This window comes from Lissotriton vulgaris, chromosome 1_1 (assembly GCF_964263255.1).
Source record: "Lissotriton vulgaris chromosome 1_1, aLisVul1.2, whole genome shotgun sequence".
Classification (NCBI taxonomy): domain Eukaryota; kingdom Metazoa; phylum Chordata; class Amphibia; order Caudata; family Salamandridae; genus Lissotriton; species Lissotriton vulgaris.
The window spans coordinates 79,759,537-79,781,866 of NC_141685.1; the positions used below are offsets into that span (position 1 = coordinate 79,759,537).

At 45.3% G+C, this 22,330-nt stretch overlaps 1 protein-coding gene across 1 annotated transcript; it reads left to right on the forward strand.

The window, feature by feature from the left end:
- Positions 1-17,349: 17,349 nt before the first annotated feature.
- Positions 17,350-19,975, forward strand: LOC147737421 (uncharacterized). The gene is made up of 2 exons (XM_086923981.1): positions 17,350-19,492; positions 19,898-19,975. The coding sequence occupies exons 1-2, from the start codon at positions 17,987-17,989 to the stop codon at positions 19,973-19,975; spliced, it is 1,584 nt and encodes a 527-aa protein (XP_086780107.1). The 5' UTR covers positions 17,350-17,986.
- The last annotated feature ends 2,355 nt before the right edge of the window (positions 19,976-22,330 follow it).

Sequence of the window (22,330 nt, forward strand, 5' to 3'; positions counted from 1 at the left end):
CACCACAAATGTACACAGCCTGCCCTGGACGTGCCCCTTGACCATCAACCACCGCCCCTCTCTATCGTTGCGGACCCCCACAGGCTGAAAATGCAACGCCGCCTTAAACATTAAAGCCACCCCCCGGTGCTTCGTGACAGCGGAGGACCTGTACACAATGGGGTACGCCCTGTGGCGGAGCCGCAGTTCATCCTTTCGAGCCAAATGGGTTTCCTGCAGCCCCACAACATCAAGATGATGGTCTACAAGATACTTCAGGACCTTCTGTCTCTTCTGGGGGGAGTTCAAGCCCTTGACATTCCAAGTGCCTATACTAATCGGCATAATAGACACCACACATAGAGCTTGCTATCAGAAAGACAAATGGCGCCCGGCCCTCATTCCTCCCCTCCCCCCAACCACGTGCTCCCAAACTTTTCCAGAACAATCGTAGGATCAGCCCCTCTACAGCATGGCGCGCATTCCACCACTCACACTCTGCATTCAACCCCAAAGGCCTGCCGTCACGGGTCCCCCCCCCCCAACCCAACAGTCCCCCAACCAAAACCCCCCCGAACCAACACAGAACAGTGTACAGAAATGGAAAAAAAAAGTGCAAAGACCATACTCAACAAGATCAGCAGGCCGAAGTCCGTAGGAAGCCCCCAATCAAGTGACAGGCCAGAGGAATGAAACCACTATTCCCCTTGGCCGTAATCGAGGTCGTCTCCCACCAGAGTACTTGCAACACCCTCGATCAGAAGGCCCGAGCCTTCCCGGCGCCGATCCGCCATTCTTTGGGGGATTACGCCACCCCAGAGCTAAGCTGTGAGTCGGCCAACGTGGCCGAGGCCACCGAAGCGACTGCTGCCCCCCGTTCCTGCAGGCTGGTAGAAAGGTCCGGACGCTGTCTAGTAGGGGATCCGGCGGGGGAGCGCCCCACCCTGTGCCATGAGTTCGAACGGCGGCGCCGTCGAGACGGAGAGGCCGCCGTGGCCTGCGAGGACGGCACATCCGCCAATCCCAATAGCTCTTTTGCCGCCTGAAGTGTGCGTACTTGGGCCAGGCGATTCTGCCATCTGAAGATTATTCTGAAAGGGTGCCCCCAGGAGTAGGCGATCCCCCTCTCTTTCAGGAACGCTGTGATAGGTCGGAAGTCCCTTCGTTTTTGCAGGGTAGATGCGGCCAAGTCCTGGAATAGCTGTGGCCGATGGCCCCGAAATTGCAATGATTCGATGGCCCTGGCCTTCCGAAGTATCCTCTCCTTAAGTTGAAAATCGTGGACGCACACCAATATGTCGGGGGGAGGGCCCCCCCCTCGCCGTGGCAAGCCCACCCGGTGCACTCTGTCCATCCGTATTTCCGTCGTGTCCGCCTCATCTAGGACCTGGAGAAACAGCTCCTGTACGTACCCCCGGAGGTCTCCCGCCTCACCGTCCCAAGGCACCGCCCGTATACGGATGTTGTTCCTACGGGAGCGGTTTTCAAGGTCTTCCGTGTGCAGTTGGAGGTCCAAATTCTGCTCGGTGAGGCGGATTATATCTTGCTGGAGCATATGAACGTCGGTGGCCACGCTCAGGTCCCTGTCCTCCAGGGTCGCCACCCTCTCACCTATGCCGTCCACGTCCCTCCGCACTTCCCGTAGGTCGGAGGCGAGTTGCGTCCTGAGTTCCGAAATGTCCTCCTTGATGGAGGCAAACAGCTCCGACATGAAGGCCTTCGTCGCTGGGGCGTCTTCATCAGAGTGCCTTGACGACCCACTCGCTCCAGGGGAGGCCGGTTGTTGGGAGGCCTTGTCCTTCCCCTGGTTTCATTTGCGCTGCACTGTAGACATGGCGGCTCACCGCGCCCTGTGTCGGCCCCACGTGGCCAAGGAAAGTAGCGGGCCCGCCGGCGGTCTAAGCACTCGGTCTCCTCCGTCGTCTCCAGGCGTTTCCAGGCTCCCCGCAATCAGGCACTCGACCCGTGAGCGTCTCCTGTACCCCAGGCGGGAATCCCAGGAAGCCGGCGACCTGCCGCCTCGGTCCTCCGAGCCTCCGCCACCAATAAGCGATAGAGTCACTCCTGTGCCCCGTCGCCGTCCGGCTCCGTGCAGCGACCCGTCCCGGGGCCTCGAAAGTTCAAGCAGGCCGCTGGCGCCACCCGCGAGGGGAGGGCCGGTCGATGGCGGTAGTAAGGAGCCACCGGTCGTTCAAGTGTCACTGCTTGGCCAGGGGTCAGTGCCCCACCTCTCCCAGGCGTGGTGGGGTATGAGCCGGGTCTCGTCGTTAGGACCTCCCTCGTCCAAGCTCTGGTCCGAACAGCCTTCCGTCTGCTCCAGTGCCTGCAGGCGGATCTAGGGCCCCGCCCTTCGACCACACCGGGCCGCGATGGCTGGAAAGCCCGGGGTCTCACAGGCCGTGGGTTGCGGACGCTCTCGCAGGTGCTCCCGAGGTCACACCGCCTCGGGGACCCCACCAACGTTCGCCGCTCTGCTAGGCGAACGTCTCCGCCACTGTAGGGGCTCGTGGGCACCCCCAAAATCGTGCTGTTAGATGCTTTGTTGGATCAGCGCCGGAGCGGCACGAAAAGGCGTCCTACTCCGCCGCCATCTTGGCCAGGCCCCAGAAGTTTAATCTTTAAGTATTCATATCTCCGGTTCTACTTATTGGATTTTTGTCGTTTGGGTTTCGATTTGCTAATTAAACTAAGCTCTGGTGTTGATTTTGTGTGCTGTTTATGCTGTTTTACTGTTTGAAGTGTTGCACAAATATTCACACATTGCCTGTAAATTAAGCCTGTCTGCTCTGTGCCAAGCTACCAGGAGGTTAACCACAGTTTAATTTGGGGTTTGCTTGTGCCTTATCCTGACTAGTATTGTCAAATTCTGAACAGGAGCATACAGTTATAACTAGATTCTTTCATCAATTATACTCAAGCATGTAATTAAACCTCATCTCCTTTGCAAACTATACAAAATATTATAAGATCCACCAAATCAGAAAATACAGCGCAGGGCCTTGAAATTTCTTTTTTTCAATGTATTCTTTATTTGTACTCAAATGCATCAGCCCAGCCAACTCGTATTGCCCAACATGGACTTCATCAGGGTTGGAATAGTCTTTTATAGAAGCTCACCAAGGTGCTATTTCTGTAATCAGATGTAGTATAGATATATAGGCAATCCGTTTGGTACATTCATGATTGATTTAATGCCTTCAATCCATATTATTGAAGAACAACAAATCGCCTATTCTTATTAAGAGATGCAATATCAATACGCTGGGTCTATTCCCAACAAACTGATGTAGACCTACCAGCCGCCCACACCTCCTCAAAACTTGTTCTGGCTCCCACTCTCTGGGAATTTCCCCCTTTGAGTCTTGATTCTTCTTTAGACCTCTTGCCTGGGCTGAAGTCGGGCTCACCTCTTGATCCATGTCCAGCCTCATGTCTCAACAAAATAGCTCCGGCCCTAAATGGTCTCATCAATCCTATTCTCAACTCCTCGCTGTCTTCTGGTGTAGTCCCTCGGGCTTGGAAGTGTGCTCTCATTCTTCCACTTCTAAAAAAAACAGCCCTAGATCCTACCGTCCATGCCAACTACAGGCCAATGTCTCTCCTCCCCGCTCTGGCGAAAGTGGCAGAAAGACACGTGCACAGATCAATCTCTAATTTTATCGAGGAGAACCATCTGTTGCACAGCACTCAATCTGGTTTTCGTGCTAATTACAGCACAGAGACCGCGTTACTGGAAGTCACAGACGCCATCAGAGAGGTGCTGGATGTTGGAGGAAAGGCCATGTTGGTCATGTTGGACCTGTCGATGGCGTTCGACACCGTTCCCCATGACACCCTTCTATTACGACTCTGGGAGTGTGGTCTTCGGGGGACGGTGTGGAATTGGCTCAAATCCTTTCTAGCCGACCGCCGACAAACGATCTGGGCGCCCCCGCACTCCGCCGACATGGCACCTCTGGAGGTAGGGGTCCCTCAGGGGTCTATTCTTAGCCCCCTGCTTTTTAACATCTTTTTGGCCCCCCTGGCAGAGGTGGCGGAGTCCTTCGGCGCTCAGATCGTGTCCTACGCCGACGACACCCAACTCTTGTTTACATGTGGCAAGAATGAGCTGTTTGACGGGACTCTTATCAGAAGCTGCCTAGAGGCAGTTTTTAGTTGGTTTAGAGGGCACGGACTAAAATGCAACTCCAATAAGTCGGAGCTGCTTTTCTTTGGCTGCGCCACTGAACCGAATTGGAAATGCTGGTGGCCGCAAGACCTGTTTCCGCCTGTAAATGCGTCCATCAAAGCTAAAAATTTGGGAATCATTGTTGATAATGGCCTAGCTTTTGGACCCCAAATATCTTGCCTTTCCGGGAAATGCTTCGGCATCCTTCGGATGCTCAGAAAATTTCTCCCCTTGATATCAATCCATCATAGAAGGGTCATTGTTCAATCACTCATTGGGTCCAGATTAGACTATGCAAATGCTCTTTATTTAGGACTCCCAAAATACCTCTTAATGCGTCTTCTAGTAGTTCAAAACTCAGCTGCCCGTGCCATCTACGGGCTCCCTAGACGTACTGGTGCCTCTGATCTGGTAAGAGAATTGCACTGGCTTCCCATAGCTAAGAGAGTCCTTTTCAAAAGTCTGACGCTGACCTTTAAAGCCCTACATGACATTGGCCCCAGCTACATCAGAAATCGCCTTGCTTTTTATAAACCTAATAGAGCTCTAAGGTCTGCCTCCTTGTCCAAAATGGTAGTCCCGACCATCAAACGCGCTAGACTGGGTGGCCGCTCTTTTCGCCACCTGGCTCCTCGCGCTTGGAACGAGCTTCCCCTCTCTCTGAGACAGATCCCTAACCATATGTCCTTCAGAAAGGCCTTAAAACTTGGCTATTCACCAACTAGGGCCCCCGTTTTTCCTTATTTTCTGTTATGTTGCTGCCCCCTGCTGACCTCATCGCCAAAGCGCCGGGACACTCCTTTGGAGTAGCCGTTGCGCTATAGAAGAAAATTTAACATAACATAACGTAATCACCATCACATCCAGTCAGATAAAATCTTGAAAGGATTATTGCCTTTGATAAGTTCTAGCGTGTAGTCTCTTTGGGTATGCAAGGCCGTCTATCCGATCTGAGAGGGAAACGGCCTTGCATGCAACGGTGATTGCCTATATATATATCCTACAGCTGATTATGGTAATAGCACCTTGGTGAGTGTCCCTGCACCTTCTTCACTAATGATTGCTGTTCTTTTGTGGGCATAGGGTAGGCTTCAGTGAGCTCTTACCCCTTCGTCAGCCCTGGTGCCACTGTGCCTGCTGCACTCACAATAGATGTGACCATGTGCTCTGTCCTAGGAGCATTTTGCACTTTGACCCCTAACCTTCGGTGCCCTGCGAGTTTGTTGCACTGGGCTGTTTACATTTATGTGCCCTGATGTGACTCCATCTGCTGGACTGCACCCCTCATATGAACCATACATTAGATAAGACCATTTCAACTCTGCGAGCCGGAAGGGCCTCTTTGAAACCTGCTATGCAGAGAATAGATAGAAGAAAACAAAGCAAGAGAGAAAATGGGGATATAAAAAAGAGTGAATGTTGTGGAAAAACAGCAAGGGCTGACAACAAAGGTTATGAAATGTGTGTGTGATTAGGGTGACCAGGTGCCCCAGATTTACCAGGACAACCCCAGTGTTTCAAATTACAAGACATTTGGCTCATGTCACTGTTTTCATAGAGGGCTAACTGAAAGAGGCACATTTTTATGTATTCCAATGGAGGACTGGCTAGTTTCTGTTATCAGAAAGCAATTTAATTAGCAGGTATGAAACTGAAATGAAATGAAAATGAAATGAAAAAGGGTTTTATTAAGCGCGACTGCTGCCCTGAGGCGTCCAGGGACTACCGCCAAAAAGGCGTGGAGACAACGGAGCTGTTTTGTGGGTCGATAGGGGGTGATCAGCGTGTGATTAATTACTGGGCCAGATCTCCAATATGCTTGATGGGAGATGCACATAGATTTGAACTCAATTCTCTCCCTCACCGGGAGCCAATGTAGGGTTTTCAGCCCACGCTTCACCGATGTACTACGCGGCAGGCCAAGCAGTGCGCGTGCTGCGCAGTTCTGGGTCCGCTGGAGTTTTTGCAGACAGTAGTCAGGTGCCCCTAGATAAAGGGCGTTACTGAAATCCAGACGAGACTGGATGAGACCCTGCATAACTACCTGCTTGGCCTCAAAAGGAAGGAGTGGAAGGATTTTTTTCACCCTCCTGATGAGACCAAAGAAAGTCGCAGACAATTTAGTTGCTTGGATGTTAAAAGTCAGGGTTTTGTCCAACCACACCCCAAGAGTTTTTATATTGTCTCTGGGTGTGGGGGGGGCGTGCCCAAACTAACGGGCCATAACAGCTCCAAAGTGGAGGGAGCTGATGGACCCATAGGCATCAGCTCGGTCTTGTCACCGTTAAGTTTGAGACACAACTGCGTCATCCAGTTCTTGATCTGTTCTAGACAAGTTGTCAAGCTGTCCTGTGGCTGCTGGCAGTTCTTTTGCGCAAGAGAGACCACTAGCTGAGTATCGTCAAACTGTGTTTGAAATGGCAATTTATTTATTTCCTTGGCGTTTCGATGTTGATATGCACTGTTATCCCATACCCCTCAGTTGATGTAAAATAGTCGTCCTTTTAGTTTTTGAAAAGTACAGTTTTTTTGTTGTTTTCAAAATCTGGTAGTCTTATGTGTGACCAAAATAGCAAAAGAGATAGAAAGATAGACTAAGAGAATGTGAAAACTAAGTGAGAAATAGCATGAGAGAATGAAATAGGGTAAGAACCAGAGCAAAAGAGAAACAAATTAACATGAAAGTGACTACAAACTCAAGGGAATTATAGAATAGAATTAAAAAGTCAAAGGTTAGCATTTAGAATTTGTGAGATGATGGATATCAGCCAGAGATTGTCAGATATGATGTCCCCCTTATTCAGAGTGCTTAAAGGTGCACACTCTGCAAGTAGGGTGGAGAGTGAGAAAGATGAGAAGGGAGAGCAAGAGAAAACCCAAAGGTATCAGAGAACAGAGTAAAAAAAGAAGAAAGAAAGAGGGTGATGCAGACAGTGGTTGAGAAGAAGAGCAAAAAGGCAAAAATAAAGAGTGAGATAAAAGGAGACAAAGATGAGGATGAGAGAAGAACACAGACACTCTCTCACAGACACTCTCTCACAGACTCTCTCACAGACACTCTCACAGACACTCTCACAGACTCACAGACACGCTCACAGTAAAATAAAATAAAAATCATACGTTCTTATATAGCGCCTTTCACCGTAAGGTCTCAAGGCGCTTGCTTTGGGAACCTGTCCTGGCCTTTCCCTGCGAGATTACCCCTACTGGTCATCCCCAAGGTGAAGACCAGGCATCCCATCGCGGTGGGGCCTTAGTGGAGATTAAGCAAGCTATTGCCCAGAGTTGCAGAGTGTGAACCCACGATTCGAGTAGGCACCGAGGTGAGAATTATCAAGTCTGTGGACATTTTGAGCTCAAGGCCCTGCCGCGTCGGGGATTGAACCCTGGTCCCGGGTCTGACCTCTGCATCAGGGACTGCCTCCTCTAACCAGTGAGTCACACTTCTCCACAGTCCCTCACAGACTCTCACAAACACTCTCACACAGACACTCTCTCACAGACTCTCACACACACTCTCACAGACACTCTCAGACTCACAGATACTCTCTGACTCTCACAGACACTCTCTCACAGACTCTCAGACACTCGCTCACAGACACTCCATCACAGACACTCTCAGACTCACAGATACTCTCTGTCTCTCACAGACACTCTCTCACAGACTCTCACAGACACTCTCTCACAAACACTCTCAGACTCACAGATATCTATGACTCTCACAGACACTCTCTCACAGACACTCGCTCACAGACACTCGCTCACAGACACTCGCTCACAGACACTCGCTCACAGACACTCGCTCACAGACTCTCACAGACACTCTCTCACACACTCTCACAGACACTCTCTCACAAACTCTCTCTCCCAGACTCTCACAGACACTCTCTCCCAGACTCTCACAGCCGCACTCTCACAGACACTCTCTCACTCCCTCTCACATACTCCCTCTCACAGACTCACCCTCTCAGACTCACTCTCCCACTCTCTCTCACTGAGTGACTCACTCTCACTGACTGACTCTCTCTCACTGACTCTCGCAGACTCTCTCACAAACGCTCTCACTGACTCTCGCAGACTCTCTCACAAACGCTCTCACTGGCTCGCTCACTGACTCACTCTCACTGACTAACTCTCTCTCACTGACTCTCTCTCACGGACTCACTCTCTCTCACTGACTGACTCTCTTTCTCACTGACACTTTCTCTCACTGACTGACTGACCCTCGCTAAAAGACTGACTCACTAAAAGACTGACTCTTGCTTAAAGACGGACTCACTCTCACTGACTGACTATCTTACTGACTCACTATCTTTCACTCACTGACTGACTCACTCTCATTCACTGTCACCTACTGACTCACTCTTACTGACTGTCTCTCTCACTTTCTCACTGACTGACTAACTCTCTCACTCTCACTGACTGACTCACTCTCTCACTCACTCTCACTGACTGACTGACTGACCTTCACCCTCCTGTTATTTATGCCCCCCATAACAAATAAAAACACAGCAAGTAACCATTGGGACAGGCAGATACAAGTTACCAGCATTGAAAGGATGAAAAAAACTCAAGACGTTATTTTAATACTTTTATAATATGGTCGTTTAGTTGTACATAATGCTTTTTTGGTCATATCTAAGGTAACAAAAATGCTTCTGACGCTTCTTTATTATAACTTTTTAGCATGCTCCGAACTTCTGTTCAGCACAGCTTAAAGACATAGGTAAAGTCAATATCTCTGGCTAAACACTTATACGTTCCCAAAGGCGAGACCTATTCCATTGCAAATGCTTGTTAGTAGTGCTCCACAGATAAAATTGCAGCGCAGTTTCGCCATTCATTGTAGATTTGCATACTTTGCTTCAATAGTAGGTGTGGTTTGGGGCGGGATGCTACACTGCAGGTGGCGCTTACAACTCTGAGCCGGTGCATAGAGTCTGCCAAGCGCATTCACTTGCTGTAAGCTACACAAGAGAGTCTTCGATATTAGGTTGTACCAAAAAAAAAGCGCTTTGTTTAAATTAACTCTCAATCTCTGCGAGGCTGATCGAATATCTCATGGGAGAATAGGGTGTAACAAGGCATTCAGTGTACTCATCTGACGTTCGCGCTCTCTTAAAACTGGGAAATGTATTTTAAATAAAGGAAAGGGTTGGGATGCTGCGAAGGATATCCAAATTCTCTGCTGAGGAGCGCTGTGATTCTGTGCGTTCGCTTGTTCAAACTCTCTATTCTTCTTTCAGTGTCCTCCAACGCTGCCACACTCCGACTTCCATTATAGCAATGCGTTGTTAACGTCACATTGGATCATTCTCCAGTAAGACGACATTACCCAACATTTCTACTTCTTTGAAAATATAATATACCCTTATGTTTGTCCTGAGTTTATAGTCTTTTCTCTTTTTTTAAATGAATGTTTTTATTTTGGTAAGTACACAGTACAATAAGAAAGTAAGAATACAAGGAACGGAAGAGCGGCAAAGCAAAACATAAATCAGGGCTAAGAGGACAAAAAGATGGCAAGGAATGCAGCAAGACTGCCAGCAATTACAAATTATAATACAGCGGGTACACAGTTCAATAGGACATAGTTGCAAGGGGACACTAGGTTCAGAGGATTATGTGCCTCTGTGGCCAGCAGGGGGTAGGTCAGCTCTAGGGGGCGCCCTGGCTAGGAGGCTGGAGACCAGCTGTCTAAAGGTGGTCTCATACTCAGGCGAGACCCCTCACGTGAATGAGGCCAGGGGTATTTTGAATACCAGTTGAGTCCACGTGAGAGGTAAGATAAGAGATGAAGGGGCAAGAAATCCACCGGGCAGGATCCCTGGCAGGGCCAGCGCTAGGCGTGGCCAGTGTGGGTAGCTGCCCATGGCACCGCGGCCTTCTAACTACGACTGGCCCCCCAGGAGGCCATCATCCTTTTGAAAATGTGCCATTGTACCACTTACAGGTGGGAAACACTCTCCCTCGGGGTGTGCAACCGTGGTGCAGCTCAAGTCAGAGTCGGGGCCATGGGCTGAAGGGGAAATATGACCCCCGTATCCCTTTCAGTTGCAGCAGACTGGGCAGGGCAGAGTTTGTGGCCGTGATCAGCTTTCCTTTGCTGGCAACTCTTTCCCTTATCCTATTCACCGCATCTGCACGATAATTGCAGATGCTTGAACTGGTGTGAGGTGTGAAGTGAGCCCTGCCCCTGCATGAATGAAACGCGGAGCATCCAGCAGGGCTCACAACAAACAAGCATTTGCATGCAAGGGGTCTCGCATTTACGCGAGGTTGAGCTATTGGCATTGTAAATGACAATTGCTTTTATCTACGTTTTTGTTTTTAATACGTAAATAAAAGGCCTTGTCATTTACAGTGCCAATAGCTCTAAATCTCGCAATCGCGAGACCTATTGCATTGCAAATAAATGCTTGTTAATGTCCAGAAGAGGTCTGGGGCATTCATCTTTTAAAGTTCACAGAACACAGTCCTTTGCTTTGAAACATTAATGCTAATGGTGTCAGAAAGGCCTCTGAAATGTTGCTAAGGATGTTTTTAAAATTACAACTTTGGCATCAAATTAGTACACAGAGACAGACACTACAGGGCTGGCTGCTTATCTAGAAAGCCCTTTTTGGGTAGTTTGGGTGACGAAGATTTGGATGTTGATGAATGTTTGTGGCAGCGGTGTTAGACGCTATCCATGATGCTGCTTGTGCTGACCCAGGAGTGGTGCCAGTTAACAAGGACTTCACAGATGGTCTCCCCTGGGACTAGTGCGTAAGTGCTGAGGTGTTTGGGTGTGCTCAAGTGGGCGGCAGAGCTAGCTGTGACTCTGGGTATGGTTATGAGACCCGATTCTTTTGTTCTGCTTGGTAAGCCGAGACCGTACTTGTTGAATATTCAACTAGTGTGAGTGGTGAGATCCGCATTGCTGGTCTGCCTGAAGTTATGATGCTGCCGACTGTAGCGTGTCTGCTGAAAGTGATGGCGTGACTAGTGGAACTATAAAGCCAAATAAGAGAAAGTTATCTTCCAACACCACAGTCTTCGTGACTGAGACCAGTAACACTGAAGACTCTGAGACTCACAGCAGTAATTTCTCCTTTCAGAGCGTTATTGCTGCAGATGGAGTGAAGCCCAGAAGTAAGCACATTACTAAGGTACCATCAAAGTTTAATATTGTTCATTTGTATTAACTGTTTCTCTTTTGAAGCATTTGGAAATGCATCTTCTAGTTTTGATGCTTTTTGGTTAGTTTTTTCTTGTAGGTTGTTATCTTCGGTTGAAAGGGAATGATGTAGTGTATGACCTTAATGCTGCAGTTTGCATTTCATTACCATCATTTGCTTATCCTGGAAAATCTCCAGGGTGTAGGAGGTTTGCTGTTCCAGAGTTCTTTCTTCAGCTTCTGGGAAGTTGTCGCTCTGTGGCGATCTGTGGTCCTGTTTCTCTGCTCTTCTTGTAGTAGCTCCTATCAGAGCTTCATCCATCCGCCAACTATAATAAGATGCCAGGCATCACCCAGCACACAACACAGACTATGACGGGCTAGTTAGAGCATGGAAAAAGTTCTCCGGACAAATCAGGCTGTGAATGTAACCTAAGGGCTTAAGATGAAATGAAGAGCTTACCTCCTTCCTGAGTGGCTCCAGACTGCTGTGTGCAGACCCGATAGCTGGCAGCACCCTGGAGTATGTATGTACAAATCAGATTATGTTGGAAGTAACCTGCAATATATAGTGGCAGGCAGCACCCTGCCATAGAGTAGGATTTCCTGGGTGTGAAGGGCGGCTGATTCTGATTGGGTGCTTGATAATTTTCCAGAAACTCATGTTCTTGATTGTTCATGTTTGTCAGTAGTTAATGAAACACGCCCAGGCGTTTTATCTCTTCAGTTGACAGAAGCTGCAATAAAAGTTTCTTTGTCGTTGCAAAAAAATATGAAGGGCCAATGAGCCTCTGTAGTTCAAAGAATGGAAGGGCTGGGGAACTGTCAGTCATCTCACTGCTAAGCAGAGCCATGTCCTGCTTCATCCTCCGTCAGGCCTCTGATTTTGACCAACATCGCTGAGAACACTGGGACTTTAGAGCCCATCCTTTTAATGAGAAAAACAAAACTACAAGTCCCATAAGCAATAGTGGTGGAAGGTGTCATGCATGACCTGGAACAACATCCGATTCAGCACATTCAGTTCCATTTTTTAAGCATTTGACACAATATTGAATTCATAACCTTTGTTTGTTATGGTCATGAGTCACCAGAATACTAAAAATATGTCTTTTATTTTCAAGGTCAATAAAGTGATGGTCACCTGCTTGGAAGCTCTGTTAATTCTTCAGTATTTGTCATTGATCTCCACATGTGGCTGGTTTGGGTCTGCCCCTTGCATCGATCCCGATAACTCGCACAGGTAAGAAGCTTGTAGCAGCAACATGATAACCCTGTACTCATCTGTAAGAAGTGCGCTCCGAGGCAGGTATCCGATCATTTTTGTGAAACAAGGAAGGGCCAATATCTGTTATGTACATTTGTTAAAATAAAACAGTCAAATCACAGTATACTGTTCCGCAGGTTCAGTCCCAGCGACATTATCTGTAACTGAACGCAGACACCCTAGGAAGCATGTGCTTTTAAGTCAAGTTGCGTTCACTCACCTGAAGGTGACATGCTTCATCATTGGGCCATACTCCTCACCAGACAGGCGCTACACTGCCTGGTGGGCACCACCAGAGGGCACTTTGTCGGAGATCTTTTATTAAGTACACCGGATGAGCATAGTAGGACAGAGGATGTTGTGTCATGAGATGTGAGATTGGTGAAGTCTGAATATAAGATCAACTATTGACCAGTTGCCACAATATAGTTAATGTGATCTTCCTGGTCCATGTTGAGATTAAAAACAGTGGCAGAGAAATTGAGGAACTAATGGCCAGTGGGTGTCTGGGCGGCCTTTCTATAGGCAGATGGACGCTCGTTATCTCCTGTTTAGCAACAGGCAGAGGTATCTCTCCCTTAGTCTCGCTGGCAGGCCCATTAACCTGTGCATACTGAGTGGGGGCAGGGGGCCTGAGCAGAAGTGGCCTCACTTGTTTCCAGGTGTATTTCAGCAGTGTAAAGTAACGTGTAAAAAATGTTTTACCCCCATTCACCCAACCCTCCTCACGCACCCCCCCCCGCGCTGCTTTTCTTTTTTTTATAGTATTACAAGATTATAAAATTACGCCGAAGCAGTCATTTGTGGAAAGGCATTATTCAAATGTGGGCCGATTTTTTTTTTTTTGCATGCCGAGACGATTTTCAATCCCAATCCAACCCTGATTGTCTTTGCAATGGACGAGAGCATCCACTCTAAAGCAAGTTGGAGTATATAAAGCTAAGGCTACACAATGTATTTTTAATACATGTCAATGAAACATGAACACGTGATAGAAACAGTTACTGAAACAACCCTAATGAGTAGGAGGCAGGCAGGATCTTCTCTCGAGAGGAATGTGAGGAGTCCGTGAGGTGCAGATAAAAGATACACAGACAAGCTGCAGAATTAAAAAAGAAAGTTGTGGACTACCCTAACTTTTTTAAATCACCCTTGCACATCTACACACACTTCCCTTCCCCAAATCTCCCGCTAGGGCCCTCACACCCACAGCACCATACGGCAGGAACAAAAGATCCCCGCCAAAGAGCCCCTTTATGTATTGCACCGCCGACCCGACGAGGGGCGAGCCCATATGATGAAGCATGACACCTAGCTTGCTGGGTGTGTGAGGTCTCTAGTTCCGAAAGGAGGATTCCCCTTCTGTGTACCTTCACTCACTTTGTTTTTATAACTGTCTCTCCCTTATATATTTGTCGTTTAAATTCAGGGGAACTGTGCATTCAATTTCTTCTTTGAGATGTGACCATGCTCATGGTTCCAGATGAGGACCAGGAAGCTAAGAGTGAACCTGTCCCTGACCTGTCCGACAATCCAAAAGATGGGTCAGTGGAAGGTGCAGTCTTGTAAGACACCCTACCTGCCCATCAGGAGATTGATTGCAGGCAAGTCCTAAATCAGTTTGCAGAGCGCTTCTTTTGGACCTCTCGCCAGACTAGCTGGTGTATCCATGATGTGGACGCTGATGAAAGCCTACCTTTCGAGAATAAAACATACAGGCAGACTGAACATGTGAAAGAGAGCATCAAAGCTGAAGTAAGCATGATGCTGGAATTGGGAGTTCTAAAGCCTTCTGAGAGCCATTGGACCTGCCCAGTTGTCTTAATCTCCAAGCCTCATAACCAGGATGGTAAGAAAGAAATGAGGTTTTGTGTGGACTATTGGGGCGTGAATGCTGTGATCAAAAGCGATGCATACCAAATTCCATGATTGTGGGCTGATCTGTTGGACATGTCCCACAACTAAGAGAAGGTTTAAATAATCACTTGATTTATTTGTCTTGGGTTAAAATAATAGTCTGAGACCATTGTTTTTGAATAACATTTATTACCCAGGTCTTTTGACTTTTTGGGTCACCCCATTCTCTTAATGGTTACCAAATTCCATGGGCAGATGAACTTATTGACAGGTTGGGAGCTACCAAGTATCTGAGTATGTTCGATCTCACATCAGAGTACTGACAGATAGGTCTGACTCCAGGAACAAAAAATATATCTGCATTTTCAACCCCAAATGGGTATTATCAGTTCACTGTAATTCCCTTTGGTTTGAAACAGGCACCTGCCACTTTTCAAAGGTTGGTGAACTAAGCCCTTGCTTTATTGGAATCTTTGAGTGCAGCATATCTACACAATATTGCTGTCTTTAGCTCCACCTGGCAGGATCACCTGATCCACCTTAGGAAAGAACTGGAAGCTCTGAGAAGTGCAGGCCTCATTATCGGCACTAGTTGCAGTCTTTTAGATTGATATGCCGGAATGCCAAAGTAAAGAGTTAGTGTAGTCAATGTGAGAGATGACTAAGGCTAAAGCAACTTGGGTAAGAGCTTCAGTAGTGGGAAATCTGCTGTTCTCCAGTAATGGGGTATCTTTCATAGATTCACATGCTTGAATCATTCCCCGTCGTAGAAGTGGGATTCCCACGGTACATAGAATAGCAATATAGCAATAGCATAGCTAAAGGAGCAATAGGAAGTATTGTAACATGTACGTTAATAGGAAAAAACTTGTCACTTTAATAACTTGTCCAAGTTACTAGATATGGTACAAACTCCAGCCAATCAGGCAACAGCACCCTCTGGAACCTTCTCCTCAGAGGCTCAGGCTCTCAGATTTTCTACTGCACGTCGTGTGAAGGGAGTCTCCCTGAGCTCTGCTCAGTACCTCTACCTTTTCACTTCAGAAACTCTTCAGAATAGCTTCACTGCTTTGTCTACTACAAAGAGGTCACTCATCAGACACTATGAGTCTTGTGGGAAATTCTGGCTTCATTCCGAAGACCCCCACAAAAAGTGTATCTACTGCCTCCACCCTGAACATCAGGTGAGAGATTGTAAAATCTGCAGGACTTTTCCTCAAAAGACTTTAAGAGACAGAGAGGGAGGTCAACTTCTGTGGTTACAGAAACTCAAGACTAAGGATATCAGATGTTGAGAGTGATTCCTCTCTCAGAACTGTCATCTCTAAGAAGAGGGCTTGTGAGGCGGAGATGGTATCTGCTAAGGCTAAGGTGCTCAAGAAAGACCACACCTCTACTCATGAAGGCCAGACTTATTCCTCCAAAAGGGCTCCTGTTCCTTCTAAGGGGTACTTATGCCCTCTACGCCTCCGAGATCTAAGTCTCAGGCATCTAAGTCTCTTCCTGAGACAAATTTGCCTAAAAAATGGGTTCCTCGTCGACGATGACTTCCGTCGCCACTGCTACGACGACGACTTCCACCTTCTCTTCTCCTCAACCTACATTGATTATGTTGTCAGCGTTCTCTCCGCCGACGTTTGTCATGGTGTCGGTGAAGCCTCGCTCGTCTGCCACCTCCCTCACTTCGTCGTCATAGTCCTCGCAACACACAATAGATTTGCGTGCGGCAGAGGCCAGAGCTCAAAAGTCAGGATACCAGATACAAGTAGGTGGTAACTCAGGGCAGCGGGAAACGCCTGTTGTCCGTGGAGGGGAAATTCCCATCCTAGAAATCTACATTAAAAATTAATTAATAGTATTCTATTTTCAATATCTTTTTGGTGCCAGTCCATATGACTTTAATGTCTGCTTTTGGGATTCTATGTTACAAGTCCATAGGGTACATGTATCCTTTGTGAGCTTAATAAAATGTTGGAAATTCTACAAATCCTCACTCATAGATCCAAGTACTCTCAGGCTACCATTCTACACTCTGCTCTGTCTGAAGAACAGCTCAACACTTTCAAAATTCTGCAATTCTGCATTGATATGGCTTGTAAATATTTTTGGGGATATTTACATGTATTAACTATTTAATTGTAATACTATAGGTGATTGAAATTACGGACGAAGAAAGCAAGATTTAGCACCTGCCAACTGACTGTAAGCGCCATAATAAGGTTAATTTTGAAAAACTGATTGACATCCAGCGTTCTAAGTTTAAACAATTTCCAAAATCTAGGTGTGTCGAGGAAGTGGGAGCTGAGGAAGGTACTATACATGTAAGTGAAGTCTCTAATTTTTCATTTCATTAACCGAGAGCAAAGTCCTATCTGTCTACACAGCATCAGAGATAATGCCAGAAAGACCAATCACAACATCCTCATCTGAAATATTATCAGAAAGACAAATTGCCTCAGCATGACAGAATAACGTTCATCTAAAGCACGCATGATCTAAAGCATCATGTAATTCCAGAGTGGAAGCACACACTGCATAAAAGAAAGATATAACAAAAGGTTTCTTCTGCAGACCATCAAAGAAAAGACACTGAAAAAAGACTCCGAAGCTGACACGCTACCAACCAAAAGATTGGAAAATCACCTTTGTTCAACAACCGTTTTTAAGCAGTTACGCAAGTTTGAGACTATGTGCCTCGGGATACAACACTGCGACCCACTCTGATCACTCTGGCGAAAACCTTAAAAATTCAGCCCTTTATTGTGTTCATGACCATCTCAGATTGTTTCCTTTTTATTGTGTACTGTTCTGTAATTCTATGTAAATTGCCTCAACATTATCTGTTGTGAAGGAGTGATATGTAAAACTGTTAAATATAAAAATAGATTAAATGAGCACCTTTGCGCTATAGCTAATGTAAATAAATCCTCGTCTTCAGAACTACAATCCTTAACCTTCCACCAAACATAGAAAGGGTAAAAGGAACTGATGTTCTGCGACTGGTGAGACACAATATTACTGTGCATGTTCTAATGTTCTCAGTTACTGCCATTACGCCAGTGCAAAAAGGTACTTAGCAGTTTAATCATTAAATATCAGACTAACACCTTATCACTGCATTGCTAAGAACCTATACAAATAGATTTGAGAAAAACTTCAGTCACAAAATAAGTTGCTGCCGGAGAGGCTATAACCAAAAGACTGTTATTTGCTAGAAACATTTCAACAGGTTTTAAAGGGCTGCATCCAGACATATTTTTCTCAATTTAAGTGTTAAGAAGATTACACGCAATTTCGTTTAAAGATAAATGCTGAACATTATCTAAACAAGCCCGACTCTAAAATCGGGTTCACTCTTACCGTGGCATATAAGCAAGAGAAAACTAAATGTAGAGATATTAACTCAAGGAATACACATTATAAAAACACGGGCTGTGAGAACAAATTCAGTGTTAAAACTCGCCTCAATCAAAGCAAAGTAACCCAAGTTAGGGAAAAAAGTTACCTGTGCCAAAAAAGATTCGACCATAAATCTCATCTCACTGAATTTGAGAAAATGCACACTGGGGAAAACCATTCTAAGTGCTCTGAATGCCAAAAAAGTTTCAGCTTTACATCTTATCTCACTGAACATATGAGAATCCACACTGGGGACAAACCTTATCAGTGCTCTGAATGCCTGAAATGGTTTTGTAACAAACAATGTCTTTCTCGACATGTATTAACCCACTCTGTGGAAAAACCTTACCAGTGCTCTGAATGCCAGAAATATTTCAGTCAAAAAAGAGACCTTAATGTACATATAAGGACCCACACTGGGGAAAAACCTTATCAGTGCTCTGAATGCCAGAACAGGTTTCGTACAAAACAAAGTCTTTCTCAACATGTATTAACCCACACTGGGGAAAAACCTTATCAGTGCTCTGAATGCCAGAAAAGGTTTAGTCAAAAACAAAGTCTTTTTCAACATGTATTAACCCACACTGGGGTAAAACCTTATCAGTGCACAGATTGCCAGAAATGTTTCAATGCCATAACCCATCTCACTCGGCATAGAAGAACTCACACTGGAGAGAAACCTTATCAGTGCTCGGAATGCCAGAAATGTTTCAGTGACAAAAACAGTCTCACTCATCATATAAGAACCCACACTGGGGAGAAACCTTTTCAGTGCTCTGAATGCCAGAAATGTTTCAGGGTAAAAAAAAGTCTAAATGAACATACAAGAATCCACACTGGGGAAAAACCTTATCAGTGCTCTGAATGCCAGAAAAGGTTTTGTAAAAAACAAAGTCTTTCTCTACATGCAATGAACCACACTGGGGAAAAACCTTATACGTGCTCTGAATGCCAGAAATGTTTCAGTTTAAAAAGTAGTCTCACACGGCACATAAGAATCCACACTGGGGAAAAACCTTATCAGTGCTCTGAATGCCAAAAATGTTTCAGTTTAAAAAGTAAACTCACACAGCACATCAGAATCCACACTAGGGAAAACCCTTATGAGTGCTCTGAATGCCCAAAACATTTCATCCGTAAATCACTTCTAACTGCACATGTGAGATTCCACACTGGGGAAAAACCTTATCAGTGCTCTGAATGCCAGAAATGTTTCAAAAACAAACTCAGTCTCACTCAGCATATAAGAACCCACACTGGGGAAAAACCTTATCAGTGCTCTGAAAGCCAGGAAAGGTTTTGTAACAAACAAAGTCTTTCTCAACATTCAGTAACCCATTCTGTGGAACATCCTTATCAGTGCTCTGAATGCCAGAAATGTTTCAGTATAAAAAGTAGTCTCGCACGGCACATAAGAATCCACACTGGGGAAAAACCTTATCAGTGCATTGAATGCCAGAAATGTTTCAGTGAAAAAAGAATACTCACTCGGCATACAAGAACCCACACTGGGGAAAAACCTTATCAGTGCATTGAATGCCACAAATGTTTCAGTGAAAAAATCAAGCTCACTCACCATATAAGAACCCACACTGGGGAAAAACCTTATCAGTGCTCCGAATGCCAAAAATGTTTCGGCCGTAAATCTGATCTCACTGCACATGTGAGAATCCACACTGGGGGAAAAACATTATCAGTGTTCTAAATGTCAGAAAAGATTCAGAGGTAGTGATGGTTACATGCACCATAAGAAAACTCACCATCAAAAATACTTCAGTGCTCCAAGTGCCAGAAAAGCGTCAATTTTAAATGCAATCTCACTCTACATGAGCAGACGCACACAGGGAAAAAACATTACCTATGCTGTGAATGCCAGAAATTCCTATTGTTTGATAGGCACAGCCTCACTAACCATAATCAACTCCATTCTGATGAAAACCTCATGAGTGCTCTGAATGCCAGAAAAGCTGCAGAGAAAAACGCTATCTCATCATGAGAAACTCCACACTGGAGAAAGTCCTTATGCCATAAAAGCTTGAATCTGAAAGATAGTGTTATGCTTCATGAGAGATCCCACTCTGGGGAAAAACCTTATGAGTGCTCGAAATGCAGGCAAAGTTTTGGTCACAAATTACTTCTCACTTGACATGAGCAAACTCACAAGGGAGAAAAAAGCCTCATGTGTGTTCTGAATGTCAGATAAGGTTTTTAATACATGGCTGTTATATTATACACCAGCCGCTATCTCAAAAATGTACCTTAATACATCTGCCAATTGTTTTAGATGCCAACAATTCTCCCCTGCTAATTGGTCTCATACCATAGTTAATTGTTCTAAAATTGTACCCTTTTGGAATGAGATATTTAAGTTTCTACAAACTGACTGTAAGATTCAGATTTTATACAATGAAAAGTTGCTGCTTTATGGTTACGATTGCGAATTGGAAATTAATGATCAAATCGTCAAATTGTTATATATTGTAATGGCTGTAGCAAGGTCGTTAATATTGCAAAATTGGAGATCAACTCAGGTCCCGTTGCTCCAAGCATGGTTGCAAAAGATAAGAAATGTTAGAGGAAGTGAGTCTATGCAAAACGGATAGGAGGGATGAGGAAGTTTGAAAAAACTTGGGGTTCGTTTTTTGAGTAATTATGGATCTGTTTTTGCTTGGTTATGGTAAAAAATGTAGCCCTATGTTTTGTTTGTATTCTGGATGCAATTCTACTTTATCTATGCCTTGATTTTGATTTTGACATCGTATACAATTGCTCAGATTTTAAGAACCAAAGAACTTCAATAAAAAATTTTTTTTTTAAAAAAAAAGATAAGGTTTAATCATGAATACAATGTCATTTCACATGAGGGAATTCACACTGGACTAAAGCCTTATACAGGAGGGGAAAGCCAGAAATGTTATACTCAGAAATGAGATCTCACTTAACATGAGAAATGCATCCACACCAGGTGAAAAGTAAGGTGTATCTTGAGTTGCAGAAAAGCTTCTAACAACCTGACTTTACATGAGAGAGCACATATTGTAGTTGCAATACGATTCATCAAGAAATTCTTGCAGGATAACTTAGGCTGCCCGCATGCAACCTCCAAAGAAATTTCAGGCCTTGAAAATGTTTTAATTGCAACAAAATCCACAATTTGAGTATCTGAAAGTTACAAAACTCTCAAGGTCTTTACTTGACACAGAGAAGTGTTCGTACTTGCAAACATCAACTAATTAACAAAAAATTCACAATACTAATGTCTTAAATTTTCTCCACCCAAAAGGTTTCTACTCACACTTGTTTCTTAACATAAGACGGAAATCTAGATTTTCATGATAAGATTAGGCCTAAGCGGTGTTCCGCAATGAAGAACTCGGCAAAGTGTCAAAAAAACTCAACCGCTCAATGCAGAGTTCTGCGAGCAGCGGAGTGCGTTAGGGTCAATTTGAAGCGCTTTTTCGGCGAGTAGCACGCTACTCCAGGATCCCAAAATGATTAGTGGTGAATTAGTGTAGGGAAATATAAAATGTATTTGAGAGCTCGACATGTTGGTCTGTTAGTTGGGTTGAAAAAGAGAGTGGAGAGATAGAAGAGGGAATGTTTTAAATTTATATAGCACTTACTACCCCTGATTAAGTGTTGAAGTGCTTTTCAGCGAGTAGCATGCTACTCCAGAACCCAAAAAGATAAATAGATAGATCAATTATTGTGGGTAGGTTGTTTTATTATATAAATACAACTGTACGAAAATTCATAAAATTCTGTTGTAAAGTTGTATCCAAGAGGCAAGTATAGTCTCTGATAATAATGTATACAAAGTTGGCTTGCCATCAAGACTGATGCCCCGTAATGTTGATGCAAAGTCATCTGTGCTGGAGTATCCTAGACTCTTGTTGAATTGTACCATCCAACTTGTAGGTACTGCTATTTGTATCAGGTCCACGTTGTAGGCAGACACAAACGCCGAAATTGTGCACTATTTATATTAAGCATAATAAGCAAGTAAGGGAGCAGATGACAGTAACCACTGTACAAGCTGAATTAGGTGCTTAGAAGTAGAGGGACATAGAGGGCAAAAAACACTCCACTAACTCTGTCACTCGCTTAGTACAGACAAACGCCAAAGGTCCTCGTACATAAGGAAGCATCGGGGTGCACCCTCTTTCTGTGTCCCATGGGCATTTTGTCTTCTGTTCTACAGAAGAGGCTGCAGACACTTCCATAGCCCTTTATGTAGTGTGGATCACGTAGGAGAGATTCTCAGCGGGCATGCTTTCCTTTGTATTGGGCATGGCCACATTCAAATGTGGGAAAACCTTTTGTCTTGCGACTGCACTGTATTATTGACACAGGCAAAAGGGCAAACAAGCAGTTAGGAGGCGCACTAATTGTATACCCCCACCTGACAGGATGGTGACAGACCCCAACCACCTGCAGGTGAAACGGGCCAGCTCGTTTAATAGCTGCCAGACGGTTTACTTTGTAATCAGGCTGGTGGTTT